At 43.4% G+C, this 21,268-nt stretch overlaps 1 protein-coding gene and 1 long non-coding RNA gene across 18 annotated transcripts in view; one reads left to right on the top strand and one right to left on the bottom strand.

Annotated features, from left to right (window-relative positions):
• The window catches only part of LOC140529363 (complement decay-accelerating factor-like), a 45,086-nt gene extending 40,990 nt beyond the window's left edge, over nucleotides 1-4,096 (top strand). For 2 of the 3 annotated variants that reach the window (XM_072647971.1, XM_072647968.1), the window contains one exon: nucleotides 415-4,096. In XM_072647971.1, coding sequence (XP_072504072.1) covers nucleotides 415-506 — 92 coding nt within the window. In that variant the 3' untranslated portion in view covers nucleotides 507-4,096. The remainder of the gene's footprint in view (nucleotides 1-414) is intronic. The other variant, XM_072647969.1, reaches the window with a different exon arrangement.
• The window catches only part of LOC140529366 (uncharacterized), a 35,074-nt gene continuing 16,236 nt past the window's right edge, over nucleotides 2,431-21,268 (bottom strand). For 9 of the 15 annotated variants that reach the window (XR_011975520.1, XR_011975521.1, XR_011975525.1 and 6 more), the window contains one exon: nucleotides 2,431-19,853. This is a non-coding gene — a long non-coding RNA (uncharacterized lncRNA). The remainder of the gene's footprint in view (nucleotides 19,854-21,268) is intronic. The other 6 variants (XR_011975530.1, XR_011975532.1, XR_011975527.1 and 3 more) reach the window with 6 other exon arrangements.

Below are 21,268 nucleotides of genomic sequence, written 5' to 3'. Positions count from 1 at the left end.
TAAACTGAAATTCCTCTAATTGTTAAAGGACTCATGTCTTCAGAATGCATCTTTTTTAAAAGCCGCTGTTGAGTCCAATTTCTGAATTTTATTATTTAATTCAGCTGTCCCTATGAGTTTTCCTATTACAACTAAATGAAAATTAACTCATCTTCAACACATGAATTGGTCACCAACTTTGTGTAAAGTAATATACTACTGCTTAGGGTGAGAAGAGAATTACTCAAAATTATTTTTGAACAGATTTGCTTCTTTGGTGGTTGGGGTTGGGAATCTCCAAAAAGAATTAGGAATCATTTAGAAATAGTTTCTTTTCCGTATGTACCCATTTAAAAAATACCTTTATAGGTTAACTTATTACTGCTATGTAATCATGTTTGACTGTGTTCCTTTTTTTCTCGTTTTGCCTTATAGGAAAAATGCAACAATTCCTATTAGTGCAGATTACAAAGCGGGCCTGGAACAAGGGAATCATTCTGAGGAAAGCAAGTGTATGGTTTCAGTAAATTAATGCAACCACCAATCTGGCCTATATTTTAGTTGAAATGTTAAGCACTTTTCTAGTTACTTTCAATGTAGTTCCTTTGCCATTTGAAAATGCAGTTCTGAAGTTGGACTTTTGATATTACACACACACACCCTTACACCTGTATGATGCTGAAAATGGAAATGAAGATAGTACATATATTGTGGATTTACCCAGGTCATCACTACATCTTGCGTGGGGTGTGAGAAGGACGATGGCAAGATACTATTTTAAGAAAAAAAGTTTTGCACATGCACTTAGAGGAATAAGAAATCTGCAATATTTTCACTGGATGCTTTACAAATTAAGTGACTTTGAAAACAAGGGGATTGGTCACAATCAAAATGGATAACTAAAGAAAAGATTGTAAGGAATGTTTTTGTCAAACAATGGTACTTTATCCTATTTGTAACAATTTCTTTTGGTAACCAGTATACCAATTCAGGACCAAGTTAAGAAGTCAGTTTGTGCGCATGGCTGTGAAGTTACCATTTATTCTTACCAGTCAATGGGAAATGGGTTTAATTTAAACAAAATACAAAAAAAACCCCAAACCCCAAAACTCCCTCTGTGAAAGTAAAGGGACGTTAGTCCCCAATACTTGCAGACTATCTTTTTCAGAGAATTACAGAGCAGGGAAAAAATGTACTAAGGTTTAGCTCTGGCTTGATTCAAATAGGGCAGGTGTTTTGCATATTAAAATAAAGCCTAAGAAGCAGTGTAGAAGGGAGTACAGCATGACACACATACTTTGCTGGTGATCTTGGGCAGAGCACTGAACTAACCTGGTCTTGCTCTGAGCCACTGTTGTCACACTTACATAGAAACTTAGGAAACCACAAATTAATATCGATTTTGTATCAGTTTTGTTTTCTTCCTAATTTTAGTCTAGTTGTGGCAACATAAAGGAGGCTTTTTAGGCAGCCCTCAGGCCTGACTGCAAGACCTCTGCTCTAGGCTGTTTTCTAAAATGCAGTCTATCAGCAAAGTATTGCCAGTCTGTATCAGTAAAGGGAAAATTTCCACACCAGGAGTTCCCCACACTTCAGGCTCTTCCTCCCAGCCTCATGCAGCCAGTTTTTAACATCAGGGAATATGTTCCAACAATGACTTAAGAGCCTTATGATGTACTCTAAATGGCATACCTACATCTGTACTGCCATCTTGCCCCTCAATGCATTTTTTAAAAAAGATGTCTTTTTAAGACTTTACCTGGGCCAAGAGAATGAAAAACAGAATTTGTACATTTTCTAAAGGTATCTGGAGAAGGGAGGCTGAGAACCTTTATTACCTGCCTTACTCTTCTTAACTAGAAAGCCCAATATGGAGATTACACGCCCTAATTGAGTGTGAGTATTTGGGGATCAGTGCTTGGTCAGGAAAAAGTAGAGACTCTGTGTTAGTATTTTCATGTGTGTATATATGTGTGCATGTGTGCATAAATATATACACACATGCATGGACATATACATATATATTATGTCTTTGAAGTAGACACACACTTGAGAGTCAGAATGTAACTTCCCCTTATTTTGTGTGTGTATGTGTGTGCGCACACGTGCACATATGTAGAAATAATCCCATCAGGTTTTGGTCAACCCCTATGCCACAATCCCATAGATAGGATTCCTTTGGGGTTGTTATTGGGGTGTGAAAAGTACCTCTTAAGTCTTTTGGGGACACATACACCAAGTTCCCACTCTAAAGTCTGCTACTACTGACTTAGTCTTTTTTTCTCTCTTTGGATTCCAAAGCTGTAAAAATCACCTCTCAAATTATATAAAATACAAACTTTGAGCCCTTACCTCAGGAGGAAGTGGACCAGTAAACTAGAGGAAACCTCTTGTTCTATAAGATTTTTCTCCTTCGTCTCAGATCCCAAACTTTAAAAAGTTTAGAAACAGTTGCTGCCTATATAATTTATTAACAGTAACAAACAATACAATCTATAAATATTTAAGCAATGTGAAGCCCCTCTGGTCTGGAATAGCAGAGCAGAGAAGACGCTGAGTGAGACTGTCTCACAGCTGTAACAGCTGGCTTCTCCAAAATTCTAGAAATGCAGTTGGCTTAAACTCTCCCAAATGTTGGTAACAGACTTCTCAGGATCACATTTCACCGTTCTCTTGAAAAGCTCCATTTACTGATCATCTCTCCCCAGAATAGAACAATTGTGTGGATGGACATGAGAATCGGTTAAGTCAGTTCCCTCAAAGTGCTGCTCTAGACTCCAAGCCTTTCCCAGGTGCATTCTTTCATGACAGCTGACTGTCCCAAGTCTCTTCAGAGAAGCAGTTCAGCTCTTGGTGCCTCTCAAAGATGACCATTAATTTGTCTGATTCAGGGTTCTTTTGTTAAAGACTCAGTAATGATATCCAAAGTCTCTGCAAGAAGGGGCCATGTAAGTTGGAAGTTATATACATAACGTTACAAACATACACATTTTCAAAGGAAGGAGTGGGAACACAGTTGAATATATCTGATCAATTTGAACCAACACACACAGTAGGAAGGAGTTTCCCTTTAAATTGCAAATTTTCTTGTATTAAAAATATATAAGTAAGTTCTGTTTTGAAGGACAGTAACTCCAGCTAGGCTAGGAAATAGTGCTGTTATGTATCAATAAGCAAAAATGACTTGTATGTAAAAGAGTGTTTCAGTAATCTTATTTGTAATGTTATTTGTGCTATTTATGAAGAATATGAGAGTTCTGCATTTGTGATATCAGGACCTGATTAAATCAATCTTTTTCATGTATATATTTTTAAGGAATGCCTTATTAAAGTGAAAGGGAGGGAGATATCTATGACTCTCTTGAAACAGACTTTTCTGCAAAATAATTTATATGGAGGTTTCTTTAAACCTAATTTTGATGTTTATTTTAAATACATTCTCTTATTTTCCAAAGGACTCATGATGCAAAAAGCCATCCATATCCAAAGGAAAAGCTCTAGAGTCAGAACACAGAATGAAGCAGACTATCTTCTGTTATGTTTTGTTTGGGTTTCTCTCACGGTTTCTCCCGTTCATTTTATTTCTTCTGTGTAACATAACTAATATGAAAATGTGTTTAATAAGAATGTATGTGTAGAACCCACATAAGATTGCATGCCATCTTGGGGAGGGAAGAGAAGAAAATTTGAAATTTATGGAACTAAATTGTTGAAAGCTGAAGACATTAATTATAAAAAAAAAAATGAATCCAATCTTAGGAAAAAATATATTCCCTTCTGCAGGCACTTATTAAATTCTCTATTGTGTGTGTAACATATTTATTTACACCTTTGTTAAGCTTCTTGAATATCTTTAAAACTAACTTAGGATTAAATGTAATTTTCCTTGTATGTATGTACTTTCAAATAGCTAGGAAAATTGGTTTTATATGAACACTGGTTATTTATCAACAACTCGTGCCTTCTCTGTTAATAATTTATGAGAAAAGGAATAAAATGAATAAAAATATAAAAATAACATGAATAAAAATTACAGATGGTGTCCTTGAAAAGGGGGTGAGATGGTAAACCAGGACGTGTGAATAGTTCTAAAGCTGAATAAAAAAATATAATTGTACTTTTATCTGGAGGCTTTTTTTTTTTTTTTTTTTTTTGCTGAATTGCAAGGACTCCATGCACTTTCTCCAGAATCAGAGCATGTTGAATTGGTGCAGATAAGCCAGGATTAGCCATGGCTTCTGTTTCATTAAGAATAAGTCATGCTATACAAAACTCAAATTCCAGCCCATTCAAATACGTTATGAATGAAGGCTGCTCCCAAAGTTGATAGATACTACTATTCAGAATGCCTAGAGTTTCTACTTGTATTCCCTTTTAGATTTTTTTTAAAAAGCCTACTGGCTGATCTCTACATGTGTTCAATGAGGCTTTTTTTAAAAAGACTTCTAGATTTATGTCTGGAAGCTTTTTAAAACTTGAGAAATGACTCAGTAAATGAATATTTATGGTGTCATAGCATTTTACTTTAAAAGAATAATTATTTCTTCCATAAAGTGTTGGTAACCTCCTCTACCCCAATGCCTACCCCTTAATTTGGGGATATTCTAAAGTACCCGTCAGTGTCTTTTGCTCTACTTTTTCTGCAAAAGCAGCCACTGACAACTGGTAAATCAAGTTAAAAAGACAATAATTACCAAAATATCTGGAATGAAGACTTCGAGTCAGATTTTCAAGCTAAGGTTGGAGACCCACTGGTCATATTTGGGGGTTTTATTTAGGTACAGGTTCATCTACACCAGGAATTCTTAACCTGGTTGGGTTCACAGACCTGGATAATTTCAGGAAGGCCCATAAATTTGGATGTGGAAAGAAAATTACATCTGTATTTTGATAGGTTTCCTTTGCAATCCATTTCATTTTAATAAATACCTCAGAAAAGGGGTCCCCATCTATAGTGACTAGGTCCCTTTCCATACAGGATTCTGTGAAAATCTTCCTATTTGGGGCCCTCTAGTGGCAAGGCCTCCACAACCCATCTAGACTAGACCAGACTAGACTAGAGTGAGTGATTTTAAAGGGTCATCTCCCCAGACTGCCACGAAAAGGAAGAAGGGATCTAGAGGGAAATTGACCTTGTATGTCAAACTTAATAGGACAGTTGTCATCCAAGCTCTTGGAGCTGCTGTGGCAGCTTCCAGAAGGATCATAACTTTTATAGATGAGGAAACCGGGCCAGAGAAGTTTCAATGACTTACCGAGACACAGCGTCCAAGGCGGAATTTGAATCCAGGTCGTCCCAATTCCAAGTCCAGTGCTCTTATCCAGTACACCCCTTAGCTGTATACACAAAGTATACAGCAAGGTGAGAACAGAGTTTGCCTTCCCAGTCCTACCCTTTATGCCTTCTTATTCTCAACTCATCAAACTGAGTGAGGAGTTGAAAAATAGACATGACAAGCAATGCAGAAAAAGTTTTATTAGTGTATTTAGCCTTATTATAGACTTAATCATTTTATAACACCTCACGATTACAAAGAAATCCTGTGGATTCGTGTCCAGACAACATTTATCCATTAGGCTCTCTTACCTCTCAGTTTTAGAAGAGTCAGTGCAGTTGCAGTTGGTTAACAAGAACTGTGGTCTTTTATTTTTTTCTCCCATGATTCAAGAAGCAAATGCTATGACTAACCAACCAGCCTTGTTGCATGGGGTTCCAGGACTGCTGCTTTTCCCCCTACATCATAACCGATTTCAAATGGTGCTAGACAAAAACAGACTCTGAACACCAAGAGAAATCGGTCAGCCTGTGTAAGAGAGAGGTCCAGTAGGGTTTGTGGAATTCAGCTGTATTATAACAATGACTGTTATCTTTGCATGTACAAATAACCTCAAAATTTCAGGCAAGTAACAGAACAGTTTTTGCCTGGGAGGGCTCTATCTGTGCTCATTATCATCACTCAACTAAAATCATGACATTCATTAACCAAGAAGTGTTTATTATATGAAGCTATGAGGACTCTACCATGGCTGGGCAGGACTGTTAGCATCATATTCATAAAATACTGCCATATATCCTCACAACAACCCTGCAAGGTAGGTTGGAGGTGGTGAGTGTGACCCCCATTCTGAAGAAGATAGATTCAGAGACTAGTTCAAGCTCACACAGCTGTCATTGGTTGAGATTCCTAATCCAAAGTGTTTTTCAGCTGAGCTATGTATGCCAAACTAGCCCTAGTCCCTTATGCCATTAACACTGGAGCCAACATCTCGAACGGGATCCTACCCCTCGGTTTTTATGACAGTCATCCTCCTGTGAAGGAAATGATTTCCCAGTTCAAATGGCAAATCTAAAAAGATGAGCCACTGAAACTTCTTTGTACGTCCTTCCTTTGCCGCAATTCTTACTCCTAAAACACTGATTTCAAATGGTGCTAGATACAGAGATGGAAAAATCTAAGCCACCATGTGAAACCAGCTTCCAGAAGAAGAGGAACGTCCTGAAGAGGGGGAAGTCTCAGCATCCGTTCTGAGATGGAAACTCTTCTTGCTCTTCCACTGGTGACAAAAGGTGCAATTATTATCATGGCACAGAAGGAGATGGAATCACACAACAGCAACCACAGCGGTACAGAGATCACCCTCTTACTTTCTGAGAGGAGGCAACACAAACTCCTTTCTGGATTAACTTTATACTGTCAGGCCAATGGAGACTAGATTAATCATGTTATTGCAGATATAAATAGGAGTCAAAAGTTCTTATTGAAATGTATCATTAGCTGTCATACGACGAGGGTATTTTCTTCACCTACACCACCATTTTGCCTCCTTTCATAGGAGATTTAGCACCCTTTGTGATTCTTCTCCAGCCTGTGCAGAAACCATTGACAGGTTCAGTGGAGGAGCCCATCTTATGTCTAACATACACGGGGGGATTTTCCTAGTTTGCCTATCAAGGGGCCTCCCAAAGGATTTTTCTAAATCAGATCATGTGCCATGCATTTTCTCCATATCTGCCCTCCCTTCCCTTTTCTACCTAGATCAGGGGTTCTTAGCCTGTGGTCTGTGAACTTAACAAAAACTCAACTACTTTGATAGCTATTTCAACAAAATGTGTTTCCTTTTTAATATTATTTTGTTAGACATTTAAAAACATGATTCTGAAAAAGGGTCTATAAACTTCACCTAACTATGCCTATGACATAAAAAGGATTAAGAACCCTTGACCTAAATGACCTTTAATATCACTCTCAAATCACCAGGCTAAGAAAACAGACACACACAGACTTATTCACAGTTACTTTCCTGATGCCAAATTCAAAGTAAACAGAAGAGGCAAAATATATTCTGTTACTTTGCTAATTCTCATTAGGCTAAGGGCCTAAGGTGCCTTCTTGTCACTGCTGGGAAATAGTGTCTTACACTTTGAAAACAATTTGTTGATTAGAATCTTACCTCTGCAAAAACCTTTTGTTTTGAGAAGGCAGTGTGGCATTGCTTCCATCGAGCCTGGATCTCTCTACTAATCTCCTAATTGGCAGGCAACAACAACGACCACAAACTCTCCTTGGCGGCAAGCAAGATTAAACACGCTCCCTTCAAAGACGGGCATCATAGAGCCTGCACTGCCTGGGCTCTGAGGCGCTGCTCTGCTGTCACTAACCCCCTCAATGTTACCATCCTATCACAAAGCTGTCATCGACTCCAGCCTTCCTGAAGCCACAGACAACCAAGCTGTACTCTCACCACCTTAAACTGAACAGATTTCTTTACATGCCTACAATGTGCAAGGCACTAAGACTAAGGCACTGGGGGGATTCAAAGACCAAAACAGCCTCTGATCTCAAGGACTTTACATCTTACTCAAATAGTTGGGCTTTTTCCCCCATTGCCTTAGAATATGGCCAAACAAAAGTTGACCTGGGCTGGGGGAGCCATTCTAGGGATTAACCAAACCAGTCCACTTGACAACACACTGACCAACAGGGTGCTAGGCCTCTCTCAAACCGCACTTCCAGGTGATATCAACCAAAATGGCAGGAATAGGGAGGAGAGGGGTTTTATCTGTGTTGCCTTTAAGGAAAAGCCAAGTCAGGGTTGGGACAAAGAATAGGTTTGGAGATCTTGACCAAACTAAAAGGGTGGATCCCCTGGCTGTATAATCAATGGGGTCTAGTGTCTTTGCTCATGATCTGACCTTCAAGTTCTTTTGGTGAGCAGGGACCATGTTTTCCACTGTTCTTATGCCTCTTAAGAGTGCCAAGCAGAGTGCTATGCACACAGCAAGTCCTTGATAAATACTTGGTTAAGAAGAAAATGGAGACATTATGGGAAATGTGGGGAGGGAGGAAAGTGAGGTAGAAGAATTCTTCTACATTAATGCAAAACCAAATACAGAGTGCAGACACTATCCACTATAGTAAGTTGCAGTGCCTGTACTGTGTCCATCTTCCCTGAGCTGAAATAACTGACTTTGATCTAGTTCACTGTGGAGGTTCTCCCCAAGGCAACAGCTCTTCCATCCTGTTCTTGCCTCTAGTGCTGAGTCACAGCTACTTAACGTGATTGATGCAAAAGCAAAACAAAACACCAAAGTGCAGCTTCCCTAGCACTAGTCCATCAGAAGGCCAGACAGGAAATGCTGCTTCTCACCACTGGCAGAGAGGCTGTGAAGAAGGATGGGATGAGGGGCCTCTGGGTCACAAAGGAACCTCATGTGGTGGGGGCATCTCCAAGCCACAGAAATCATAGGGCCACGATCTGCTTTCCAGTATACCCTGGCTTCAGGCTCGTTGGCCAAATCAGAACACACGGCTGCCGTTTGCTCCAAGTTCTCCTTCCGAAGAAGAGGCGGCCTGGACATTTCATTTGGCATTCACAGCTAGTCTGCTAAAGACTGTGACTCAATGGGAAACCAACCACTTTGCACCTGCATATTACTCTAAGAAAGCCTTACTGTAGGAACCGCATACAGAGAAGCCATGCTTGTCTTTTCTAGAAAGCAGTGATTGCCAAGGCCTCTCCAGTGGTGCACAAGGAGCCCTCATGAAATTACTAAGTGAGGATCCCTAAAATCAGCTTTTGTTGGTTTCCCGAAGGGTAGCAAGGAGGAAGATCTAGGCTTCTGGGACACAGTTCCTAAAGAGGTTTTTGTTTGGGGGTTTTCCCCCCAGAATGAGGGCTAGAGCCCCATGGCAGGGACCTTCATTAATATCAGACTCAAATATGGGGGATGGAGAAGTAAATTTGGAATTCTTAGTTGTCTTAGTGCCCCATAGTCCAACTATCCTTATAATGACACCAACCAGGCTCTCCTAGGGGGACAGCTTGGTTCTGGCAGACCCCTTCTTGGGGTGCCATTCCCAGGCACGTGTGTGAGCATGTAGACACACACAAGTTCACTGTGGCGGTTTCTTGTATGTACACACACATACACACACGCTCCCCAAACAGTTTTGTTCTTCCACGTTCAGGTGCAAATTCTCAAACACACAACAAAGAATCACCAAGGCCCTCTTTGGGGTAGACTATTTCAGTTTGGGGAAGGTAGATTCAAAAGTGAAACTTCAGCTGTGGGTGAACTCTAACTGGCGAGGGGTGGGGTGATGTCAGGAGAAGCACTGGAAGGAGGAGCCCCTCATCTCAGCTGTCTTCCCCCCTCCATGTGCTTATGGTTGGTCCTCAGTGGCTCCCGCACTGGATGAGCACCCTTCCCTTCTCTCCACCCTCCTCCCCCGCCCCCATCAGCTGCCCAGAGATGGCCAGCAGGCTCTGTCTCCAACAGGGCACTCTAACGCTGGGTACCTGCTCACCAGAAGAATGGGGTGGGGACAGAGGGGAGGGGAAACTGCTAGAAGAAGCCCATGTCTTTGCCTCCCCTTCACCCTTACGTTCTCGGGAGTCGGCCAGATGTCACTGTCCCCAGCACAGCTTCGGTTTCTTCTGAACATTCTTGAAAGAAAGGGCATTCTGACAGGTCAGGTGTTCTCCCCACTGTCTCCCTCACACAATCCCCTCCTGCCCACCTCCCTTCTTGTACTGGGAGGTACTGGGCATGTTAACTAACCTCAGGCTGGCAGTTCTGCCCACTGCCTAGGCACACACCTGGCAGACAGCACACGAAGCTGGGCACGCCCAGTGACGCCGTTCCACTTTCCTCTTTGAGGGGGAAGAAGGGACGGGGCTGGGCCAGTCATGGGATAGGTTCTGAGCCCAGCACCAACTTTCAAGCACATCCTCTTGCCTGCTTCCCCTAAAGCATGATATGGCTAGTAGCTGGACCCGGGCTGCCCACTAGCCTCACTTTCTTATCGGGACCTGTCTCTGCCAGTCTTATGACCAAGAACAGTGAGTGGGGGAGGGAGGGAGGGGTGGAGGAGGAAGTTTCACAGTCTGGTGCATTCCCATCAGGAGGGGGGAGGGAGAGGAAAGGGAGGAAAGGGGGAAGGTGGAAGAGAAGTGGGGGAGAGAGAGATGAGGGAGAGAAGGGGGAGAGGAAAAGAAGGGAAGGAAGGAAAGAGGGGAGACGGGGGCGGGAAGAGGGATGGGAGAGAGAGAGGAAGCGGGGAAGAGAAAGAGAGGCACACATCAACACTTCCCTTTAATGAACTTTGATGTCTCCCCTTTCATTTCTTTTTCTTTCCCCTCCTGTCAGGAATGACGCTTGCTGTTGGGGCCGGGTGCCCAGGTGCCAAGCCAACTGGGCTCTCGCCCGGCTCTATCCCAGGCTTGGCACTCTCCCTCCGGCTGTTACCCAACATGCACTTCTGCCTCGTCAGGGAGACCTCGCCTTCTTGTTTTCAAAGTTTTATAACAGTATTGTTTGTTGTTGAGCAGATTAAATTCTTTAGAGGTGGGGGTTGGGGGCTGGAGAAGAGCGAGAAAGTCTACTGGAGCCAAGAGATTAAATTAGCTCCTTTCTGAACAGAATTCACCTGTCTCGGAAAGGGACCAATGGCCAGGAACACATGTGTTTCTCTCCCTCTCAATCTCTCTCTTTCTCTCTCCCTCTCTCTCTCTCTCCCCCCCTCTCCCTCTCTCTGTCCTGTACCCTCACTGCCCTCCAGGACACACCTGTCCTGAGGAGCCACTCTTGACTCTGACAAGGACGTGCCTGGTTGCATGATCAAGGGCTGGAGCTTTCATGGCCAATGAGCCAGGGTTCAAGATGAAATGAAAGCAACTAAACAGGAGACTAGGAATGGACAAACTGACCTGTCCCTCCCCATGATCAGCTGAGGATCACTGAATCCTGTGAAAATGCCTCACTCCTGTTGTGAGGATGTGTCTTCATCATGCCCCAAGTATTTGCCACCTTGGTCCTCAACCATCCTGGGGTCTTATGAGCAGTTCCTAGGAGCTCAGTCTGGGCAGACAGTTTGCTTCTGAAATGAGCTCTGGCTTCTATTTAAAAGTGTTTTTAAAGATTAAGTGACCTGAGACATTTTCATAAAAATACACCCTAATGTACATTAATCAGTATAATGTAATATACTGGCTCTATGATGGACACAATATGGGAAGTGGATGTAAGAGTAGTTCTCCACACACAAACATGAGAGGAAGCGAGGGAGACTCAGTCAGGAAAACCCAGGTTCAACTCTTGCCTCTGACCCATACTGCTGTGACACTTGGCAGATCACTTAACCTTTCAACAAGTTAGTACAGAAGTGGGGAACCTGCAGCCTTGAGGCCATATGTGGCCCTCTATGTCCTCAAGTGCAGTCCTTTGATGGAATCTAACTGGATTTAAAGTGCTGCACTTGGGGACTTAGAAACTGGATGTTCTCTAGACCAATGCTATCACCTGCCCCCAAATTTTTCCACTCATCTGTCTATACACACACACACATACACACGGCCTGTCCCCATTCATATATTTGTATCATATGTTAGAGGAAGTGTGTGTGTGCTCTATGAATGGAGCAGGAGAAAGATGAAAAGTAAGAAAAGACAGAGTGTGAGTAAAACTTTAGATTTTGAGCCCAAAGAGCTGGGTTTCAGGTCCAGCTCTGCTACCCAGGCAAGCCACCATCTCCCCGAGTTTCAATCTTCTAATAGTAGAACTGTGAGTTATCGTCATCACTGTTCCCCAAAATATTGCTGGCTCCTTTCCTACACTTTCCAGTAGCCCAGGAGGGAAAGACCAAAGGCAGAGGGATCTATACCACTGTCCCACCCCCTGATCCCCAAGTGATGGAATGCAATAGAGAAGCTTTATCAGGCCTTTACAATGCGTCTCGCATTATACTAAATATGTGTGTACATATATGTATATACATATATGTACACACACACACACACACCAGGTGAGGCCGCACCTTATACCACTAATACTCATCCACCACTACCCAAGCCATTTCCTTGTAGAGCTCTACCTTATTAGCAGGTAGGACCACAAGACAGGTGGGTTATGCAAATGATTCCACCTTTGTCCCTTCCCCCTCCAACCTCCAAAAATTCTCTCTGGATAATGGTGCCAGGCTCATACCTTCCACTGTGTTGGGCCACAGAACTCCCTCCTACACATCTTCAGAATCCCTGGCCAGGCCTGTGGCTACAGGTCCTACCCGGCCTGAGACTCCTCCCTGGGAGGGATTGGTGGGAACATGCCTTCTTGGGTCTTTTTCTTTTTTTTTTTTTTTTTTACCCTCATAAATAAAGCTATTTCTGGGGCAAGTTCCAGGAGCCCACACAGTCAGGTTAGGGGGTGGGTTGCCAGGACAAAGCTATTTACTCTAGTACAACACAATTCAAGCTTCTTGGCGCAGCAGCTACAGCACAGAGCAAAGAGAGGCCCAGAAGCAGAAAGGGGGTGAGTGCCAGGGTACCCCAGTCCTACAGCTATCAGAAAGTATGGCAGTCATATAACTAGGCCAGGGCCAAAAAAGGCTCTTGAAAGGTCACTTATACTCAACGATCCACTTCCACAAATCCCTATTCTGGAGTCACCTTTGATAAACCCTTTCTCCCAGAAAACCCCAGCCACTGTCTGCCAGTCTGGCTTTTCCTGATCTGATCTGGAGGTTCTGCCCCATGTCTAAACAAAATTCAGCACACTGCATCCTTCTGCCTATCTACCTCCATGAGCTGCTTGACCATCCCTTGTGCAGCATCCCCCTCAGAGACAGGAGGGCTGCTGCTTACCAGATAAATACAGCATTCCAAGAGACTCACAGAGAGGTCACCAAGAGGTCCAAGCCCCATTCTCCCCTTTAACCCGCCCCCCCAGCCTCACAGAGTCACTGAACACCACCCACCAGTGGACTCTCCCCTGCAAAAGAGATTTACTTTAGCTTAGAGTCTTATAGCACATTTGAAAACAAAACCTCACCAAGAAACTCAAACAACAGGAACCAGAAACAACCCTTTCGACTGGGTCATCCCAAAGACACAGCAAAGCAATGCTCCTTCCACTCCAAAGGAATTTTTTCTTTCACTCCATCCTCATCAATGTCCCACTGGCTCAGAGTTCTATCACCCAAAGCCATAATGGTCAAGGAAGGCAAGTTGACAAGAAGTAGGGCTTTATAAACACACACACACACACACACACACACACACACACACACACACACACACACACACACACACTCTCTCTCTCTCTCTCTCTCTCTCTCTCTCTCTCTCTCTCTCTCCTCCCCCTGTCCCCACCAAGCCCAGGCCCTAAAAGTAGGGATTCTGTCACTCAAAATCCATCTTTAAATGAGCCCCAAACCAGAACTGTTAAATAATAATTCCTCCTGCTTCAGGGATCTATGATTTAATTGGTGCAGTTGCACCCTCCAAGGAAGCAGATGGCAACCTCTCCACACCTTAGCAGACATTGTCTATTTGCTTTTGTAGCCAAAAGAATTCATCACCTAGTGACCAACCTTCTGGTTGATGAGCCTCTCAGCACTTATCCAAGCTGATCCTTGGAAGACAGCCATATAGGCCTTCATGGGGCCCAATTAAATATAACGTTTTGAGACTTGGATGGATCTCTGAACTCAATGGTGTAATTGCCTCACCAGGGCAGACTGACGACCTCTCCATGCCTCTACATCCTTGTCATTCTCATTCTGTCTTTCCAAATCAGTCAAGAAAGACCCAGCCAATGAATTAGAGACAACCTTTAGATAATATTCAATGAACCTGTGACCTCATCAGTGTGATTACTTCCCCCAACTATGCATGCTACCTTTCTCATATCCACATCATCCCCACAAATCTCCCTTACCTGCTACTTTCCCAAAGAAGATCTTGACTATTACTTGGCCAAGAAAAAAAAAAAACCCATTCCTCATGAGCTCCCTTTCCCCCCAATTCTACATTTCAAAATGTGGTCCATTCTCTCTTTCAGGCTTACTTGTGCTGTTTCTTGAACTTGGTGCTTTCTTATCTTCCATCTCTGTACCTTTGCACAGTCTCTAATGAAGTTGCCCTCCTCTCCCTCTGCTTGTGCCCTTGATCCCATCCCCCTCCTGCCTTTTCTGGTAGCTTGCCTCCTCAATCACCCTTAACCTCTCTTTAATCTGTGATATCTTTCTCTCTACTGGCTCCTTTCCTGCTGCCTACAAACTTGCCAATGGCTACCTCATTGGTAAGAGATCTCCACTTGACCTTCCATCTCCTCAAGCCATTATTCTATGTTTCTTCTCCCTTTTGTGGTTGATCTCCTAGAAAAAGCCATCTACACTTGCCACCCTTACCTCTCCTCCCATTTAATTCTCAACCCCCTGCACTCTGACCTCAAATACTCAATGGAACTTGCTCTCTCCAAGTTTACCAATGATCTCTTAACTGTTAAATGTGATGACCTGTTATCTAGTTCTCATCTTGATTGAACTCTCTGAAGCTTGTTGACACTGCTGACTGCTCCCTCTTCTTGGAAGCCATCTCCTCTCCATGGGTTTTGATGATAATGTTCTCTCCTTACTCTCCTATCTGCCTAACCACTCATGCTAATACACTTTTCTCCATCAACTTTGCCTGGTATATCTTGAGGCTCTGTGGAAGACCCTGTTCTTTTCTCTCTTTACATACTATCTCAGTGAGCTTATCAGTGCCCATGGATTCAGATATCATCCCTCTGCAGAAGCCTCTCAGATCGATATATCCAGCCCTAACCTCTCTTCTGAGCCCCAAGCCTGTTTTACTAACTGCTTGTTGGACACCTCCAGGTGGATGTCTCAAAGGGAACTCAAACACAACATACCCTAAACAGAACTCGTTATCTTTCCCTTAAACTGCCTATTTCTTCATAGCTTTGGAGTCAGCCTTGACTTTTCCTCTTCCTTCACTCCCTATACTCAATTAGTTGCAAAGTCTGTTGATTCTACCTCTTCTTCATCTCGTGCATCTGTTTCTTCCTCTCCACTGATTAGATCACCACCCTAGTTCAGCCAGTCACCATTAGACTACTGCAATAGTCTCCTAATGGGATTTGCAGTTTCCAATCTCTCCCCTCTCCAATCCATTCTCCACATAATTGCCAAAATAAATTCTCCAAACCCTAAATCTGATTATGTGACTCCTTTGCCCCCACTGTCAGGACTCCCTATATTATTCCTAGGATGAAATACACAAGAGTCTTATAGCACATTTGAAAACAAAACCTCACCAAGAAACTTATGCTTGGCATTTAGTCCTATAGAATAGGGTTCCCATCTACCTTTTCAGGATGAGTGTACTTTAGTCTCCTTCACACCCTCTTGGCTCCCACCAAACTGACCAAGCTACCATTCCCTGAAGTTGGCCCCTCCACTTTCCATCTCCATGCCTTTGTGACTTTCCCCTCTTTCCCCCCACCTGTTAGAACCTCTAGCTCCCTTTGAAGTTCAGATCTTTCTGGATCTCTTTAGCTGTTTATGCTCTCTTTTCCCTTCACCCCAAATGATCATCATATATATATTTTGTCTGTACATGTTGTATCCTGCCCCCACTCCCACAGGAAGTTCTGCTTCTTGAGGATGGGGACCATTTTTTAATTTTTCCTTTGAAGTCTCCAGCACCAATCAATGTCCTTGCACAATGCTTGTTGGTTTGGATCAGAACTCTTCCACAGGGGTTGCTTACCTTCAGATGGACATCAACAGAGCCAGCAGACTGCCCACTGGTTCTCTGTCATTCTCCACATGAGGGACCCACTTTCCCGACAACATGTTTTATGCCACTTCTCTTGCACAACTCATATCTGGTGACGCATTGCAGCCAACTCAAGGCGCCCTCCATCACTTCTCCACTGCCCTTGGCATGACCCACAGCTTTCATTCTACAGAGACTTGGGTGTTCCATGACTCATGGCCACATGGCATCCTTGGAAAACTGTTGTTAGGGAGAGGCCTTTGTTTCAGACCCATCAAGCCATTCAAACACTTGAATCCAAAACATTTGTTTCAGACCCACCAGGCCTATAAATCCATTCAAACCCGTAAACAACAGTATACATTGTCTTAAAGAGTAACTCAAAAAAAAAGCAAATGTCCTCCCCCATCATTATGGAAACACTATTGACCTGAATGGAGCATATTTAAAATAATGACAATTATAGTCGTGAAAGTGGTCAAGAGGCCACATCGATCATTTACAAACCTGAGCATGGGACTTAATTGTTGGAGGCTAAGGGATGTCTATGTCAAGGGAAGAGCAGATATGAGTGAAGAGATCAAATCCTGCCTCAGACACTTATTGGCTGTGAGGTATTAAGCAAGTCACAACCTCTCTGGGTCTCAGTATCATCATCTATAAAATACAAGGATTGAACTCAAAGACCCCCAACATCCTTTCCAAGATCTGTATCTATGATTCTATGAACCTATTTCCTAAAAAGTTCAGAAAAGTAAAATTTACCAGAGACTTGAAGACTTTGGAGATAGTACCTCCTACATGGCATGTGAGTACACTATCCCTTTTTCAGGGAAAATAAAAGTACAAGAAAATATCCCCTTCAGTATCTTACTGCTTGCCTTTTCAATATTTGGGGGACAGTGAGAATTTGAAACTCAAAATTTAAAAAAAATTAATGTAAGAAAATTAAACTAAAAAGTAATTTATAAAAAGAAAATCAATCTCTCCTTCAGGTGTATAGTTTAATTTAATAAAATGAAGCACTCTCAAAAATATAATTGTGATATAGAAGGTGGTGCATTCACACACGGCCCCCCCACAATCCTCTTGCCACACAGGAGTGTTTCCACTTCCTAGGACACATTAGCCAGCTCCTCAGGTTAAGATCAGATGTTTACCGGCGAACTCCAATAACCCACAACTTGGAAGTATGTTACAGGAGATTCACAGCATTACTTACCTTACGCAAGGGGGAAGATGCGTATCTCAAAGGACCCCACTATGATGTTATAAATAGGCATTTAATAAATAAACACCCAATTGAACTGAATCCTTTCCTAATGGGAGCGACTTGGGCTAACTCCATGTCTTCAGGAGTTTCAGGAGCGAGCATCATCTCTCAGTGGTGAGATTCTACCATGGGAGGAAACCCAGCCAATTCCCCCAGTATTAAAATGTGCAAAGCTAAATGCATCTTAACTTTACCTCATGCCAACTGTGCAACTTAGTTGAGTAGGCAAAAGGCAAAACCACTAGAGAGAAATAATATTGCAACCTGGCTCCCCCAGCCAAGAAATAAAACTCCAGTTCAAACCTGCCCAGATGGTCAGAGCAACACAATGTCTGAGCTGGAAGGGGCTAATTCAGACAGTTTTTAGTCTAATCCCTTTGCAAAGGAGAAAACCAAAGCCTGGGTGGGGGTGGGGGTGGGGAAGGGGGTAGAGAGGGACTTGTCCAAGGTCATGCAGCTAGTTTGTGGCCAAAATGGTAACTAGAATAACAGTTCTCCTGATGCCTGCTCAATCCAGTATGGCTCCACCCAGTTACCCTGTGCTTAGAAGAGAAACTCACAGGTTATCATCATTACCTGGTCAATGTCTCCCAATACAGGCTGACAGATGGTTTCTGGAGAAATTTACTTCAGGAATTCAGAAGATCAGTGATTTCATAAGTTTATTCCCACCGAATAAGCATTTCTTCAGTGGCTACTATGTGCAAAGAACTGTGCTAGTCCTGGAGATAAGAAGAGAGAATGAAAAAGGATGGCCTGCCTCACCTTCTCCTCCCCATCTCTCTCACACACACATCATTAGCATCACCATGACATCATCATCCATCATCATCATCACATATATATATGTATATATATGTATATACACGCATTTATATTTAAAGTTTTCAAAGTACTTGTACAGCATGTATATGTGTATATACACACACATATAATTATCTTTAAGGTTTTCAAAGTATTTCACATGTTATCACATAAATGTATGTCTCATATGCCTATAATCTCATATATACACCTATAAACACATCTATATTAGACACATCTATATTAGCTATTATTATTACAGAAACATGAATTCTTATCATTAGAGCAGAGCTTTAATGGTGGCAGCTGGAGACAGGACTGTTAAAACAGGACATTCACTTTTCAGAGAAGCTCTTGCAGGCCCCCTGGTCCCCAGGGGATCCTGCCCATGCAGCCTCTGAGGCAGTGCAGCTGTGACAGATGGACACCACCAGGGGGCCACACTATCCTTCCAAGACACCACCTGGGAAAGGTCAATCAATGGTCCTTTCCATATTTTTCCCCAAGAATGGTTTAAAACCCAAATAGTCAAGTGACTGTAGTGGCTGCTGGTCTGTTTGTTCGTCCCCCCACAGATGGGCACTGAGGCTGCACTGAAGAAGGAAGCGTCCTGAGAACAGTACACAGACTCAACAGAAGATTGTGACTTTTGCAAAGAGGCAAATCATCTCTGGGAACAATCACAAACGCCTTCTCTGACCTCTCTGTCCAGCACCCACAGGAACCTCCATCCAAAAACCCAATCTTCCCAGGAAACTGGTACATGCTGGTCACCTCCCTTTCCCTAAACTCAGCACCCAGTAGGGTGTGATGGGAAGTGGTGTGTGACCTCCTAATTTAATTAAATATTTAATTAAAGCATTTTCCAGTTTTGAGAGTCTGTGATTCTGGAATTTTAAAAAGATCTGAGTTCTAATCCTACCTTAAACAGTAGCTGTATGACTCCGGGCAAGTCTTTTTACAGCCTCAGTTTCCTTATCTGCAAAATGTGGATAAATGTTAGCACCTACCTCCTAGGGGTTTTGTGAGGGTGTGTAAAGTGCTTTATAAACCTTGAAATACTATACAAATGCTAATTATTATCATCATCATTTTTTTTGAGCATCTAAATGTGAGTTATATGTGAGAGGCACGAAGTAAGGTGTTCACCATGAGCAGCTTATGAAACATGAGACTTCTAATACATGAAACAATGTGAGGGACCATAAAGGAAAGGAGGCACAGTGGAGAAAGAGCTGGCTCTGAAGCCAGAAAGGCCTGGGTTCCAGTCCTGCCTTCTCCACATGGGAGACATGATCCTGGGCAAAGGACTTCCTTTCTGAGGGTTCTAGGTCAGTGGATTCAAACTCTGCAGCAGAAACAGAGGCCACTAAATCTCCACAAGGACCCTGCAGGCCACACACTGATTCAGTTTTAAAATGTAATATTATTCATGTTTGATTATATGCTTTATTTATTTTATTAAATATTCCCCATTTGTAGTCCCCAAGCTGGAGAGTGTTGGGTTGGGACAATGGAGGAGGACTTTCTCTACCTGAAAGTTCCCTGTACCAATGAAATCCTTCTCTGTTCTATGATGTTCAGCTGCTAAATTGTGTGAATGTGGAGGCTGCTCAGGGCTACGGGGGAGCAAGTTGCCAGCTGGATTTGAATTCAAGCCCCTAGCACTTACTTCTTAATTACCACTCCCAGTTCCATTCCACTGAATCTCCTTGGGCCTCAGTTTCCTCACCTGTAAAATGGAGGGGAAGCAGATTAGTTGGTCTCTAAGGTCCCTTACATCTCTGTACCCTAAGCTCCTATCACCCCAGCTGTACTCGTAATCAGTAATCTGCCCCCCAGTTCCAGGGACTTCGCCAACCCCATTCTGGACCCTTTTCTCACCACATCCTGAAAGACTCCCTCAAGGATGCTTCCCTGAACCATCTCTACCACAAGGAAGAAGTATCCTTACCCTAGCCCAGCCTAGCTGGAGGGTTTTATTCGAGGGTTCCCCAGGGTCCCTCAGTCTGGTGGCCCCTAATCCCTCCTCATCTGGGAGTCCTCCCTTTCAGCCAGCCTAAATTTCACATACTATGATCCAGGTCTCTTTCCTCTTGTTCTGTATTTCAGACAAGTCATGCCTCTCTCCATAAAAAGTTCCCATGGCTACCCTGCCCCTCAACTGCCCCTGTGACCCTTCCCCAGTCACACAGTCAAGCTCTGACATCAGCTGTCCTGGCCTGCGCAGGCAGCCAGTTTGTCAGAGATGAGGATCCCAGGAATGAAACAATCCAAGGCTCAATTCAAGTTCAACCTGACCCTGGAGGAAACAAATCTCAAGCTAGCAGCCCACACCCCGAAACACCCACACATGACATGGCCCATTCTCAATCATCAATGACACTGTCCTACCTTGACCTTTATGACACCCCTCCCCCCAAAATGTCACGGTAACAGACACAGTCCTCCTCATGCGACAGCCCCCACCTGCTCCAGCGAGAATCCCTTGGCACCTGTGTCCTCTCCTATCAGGAAAATCAATCCATAGTCATCTGGGTCAGCCAGAGCTCAACTGGGAGTCCATGGCCTGTGGGTGCATTCTTCACCGATGACTTGGCAGAGGCCGAACCCAAATGTTTCTCTGCCCCAACAAGTGCAAAGTTCTTACTGGCCATGCTGACACAAAGGGGAGGAGGAATGGGTGGGGGGAGGTGTTGGGGGTGGGACCTTAAAAATTCAACAGAGGCAGTCCAGGCTGTCCTTGACTCACTGCATGACCTTGAGTAAGTCATTTCACCTCTGTAGGCCTGACGTTCCTGCCTGGGACATGAAAACAATCAGCTCCCCCTTTTCTGTCATAAATTCCAAGTCCCATGAGTATAGTGTGGGGTAATGCTAACAACCCTGTGGTTTGGAGACAGAGGATGTCGGTAACAACCCTAAATATATGTCTTCTTGGACAGGTCAATTAACTTCTTTGGACCCCAGTTTCTTTGTGCAAAGATGAGGGGGTTGGACCCTTCCCATCTTAAATCTATAACCCTATGATTTTGGGACTAGATGGGTCCATTGCCTTTTTCAGGGCAACCTATAATCCTGCTTTGAGAATTTTGGAACAGAGCCAAGGGTCAGGGCATCACCATGGCAGCCCACCCTGGCTGGCCC

The sequence above is a fragment of the Notamacropus eugenii genome, chromosome 2 (assembly GCF_028372415.1).
Source record: "Notamacropus eugenii isolate mMacEug1 chromosome 2, mMacEug1.pri_v2, whole genome shotgun sequence".
Taxonomy (NCBI): Eukaryota; Metazoa; Chordata; class Mammalia; order Diprotodontia; family Macropodidae; genus Notamacropus; species Notamacropus eugenii.
This window is presented reverse-complemented; position numbering and strand designations above follow the sequence as displayed.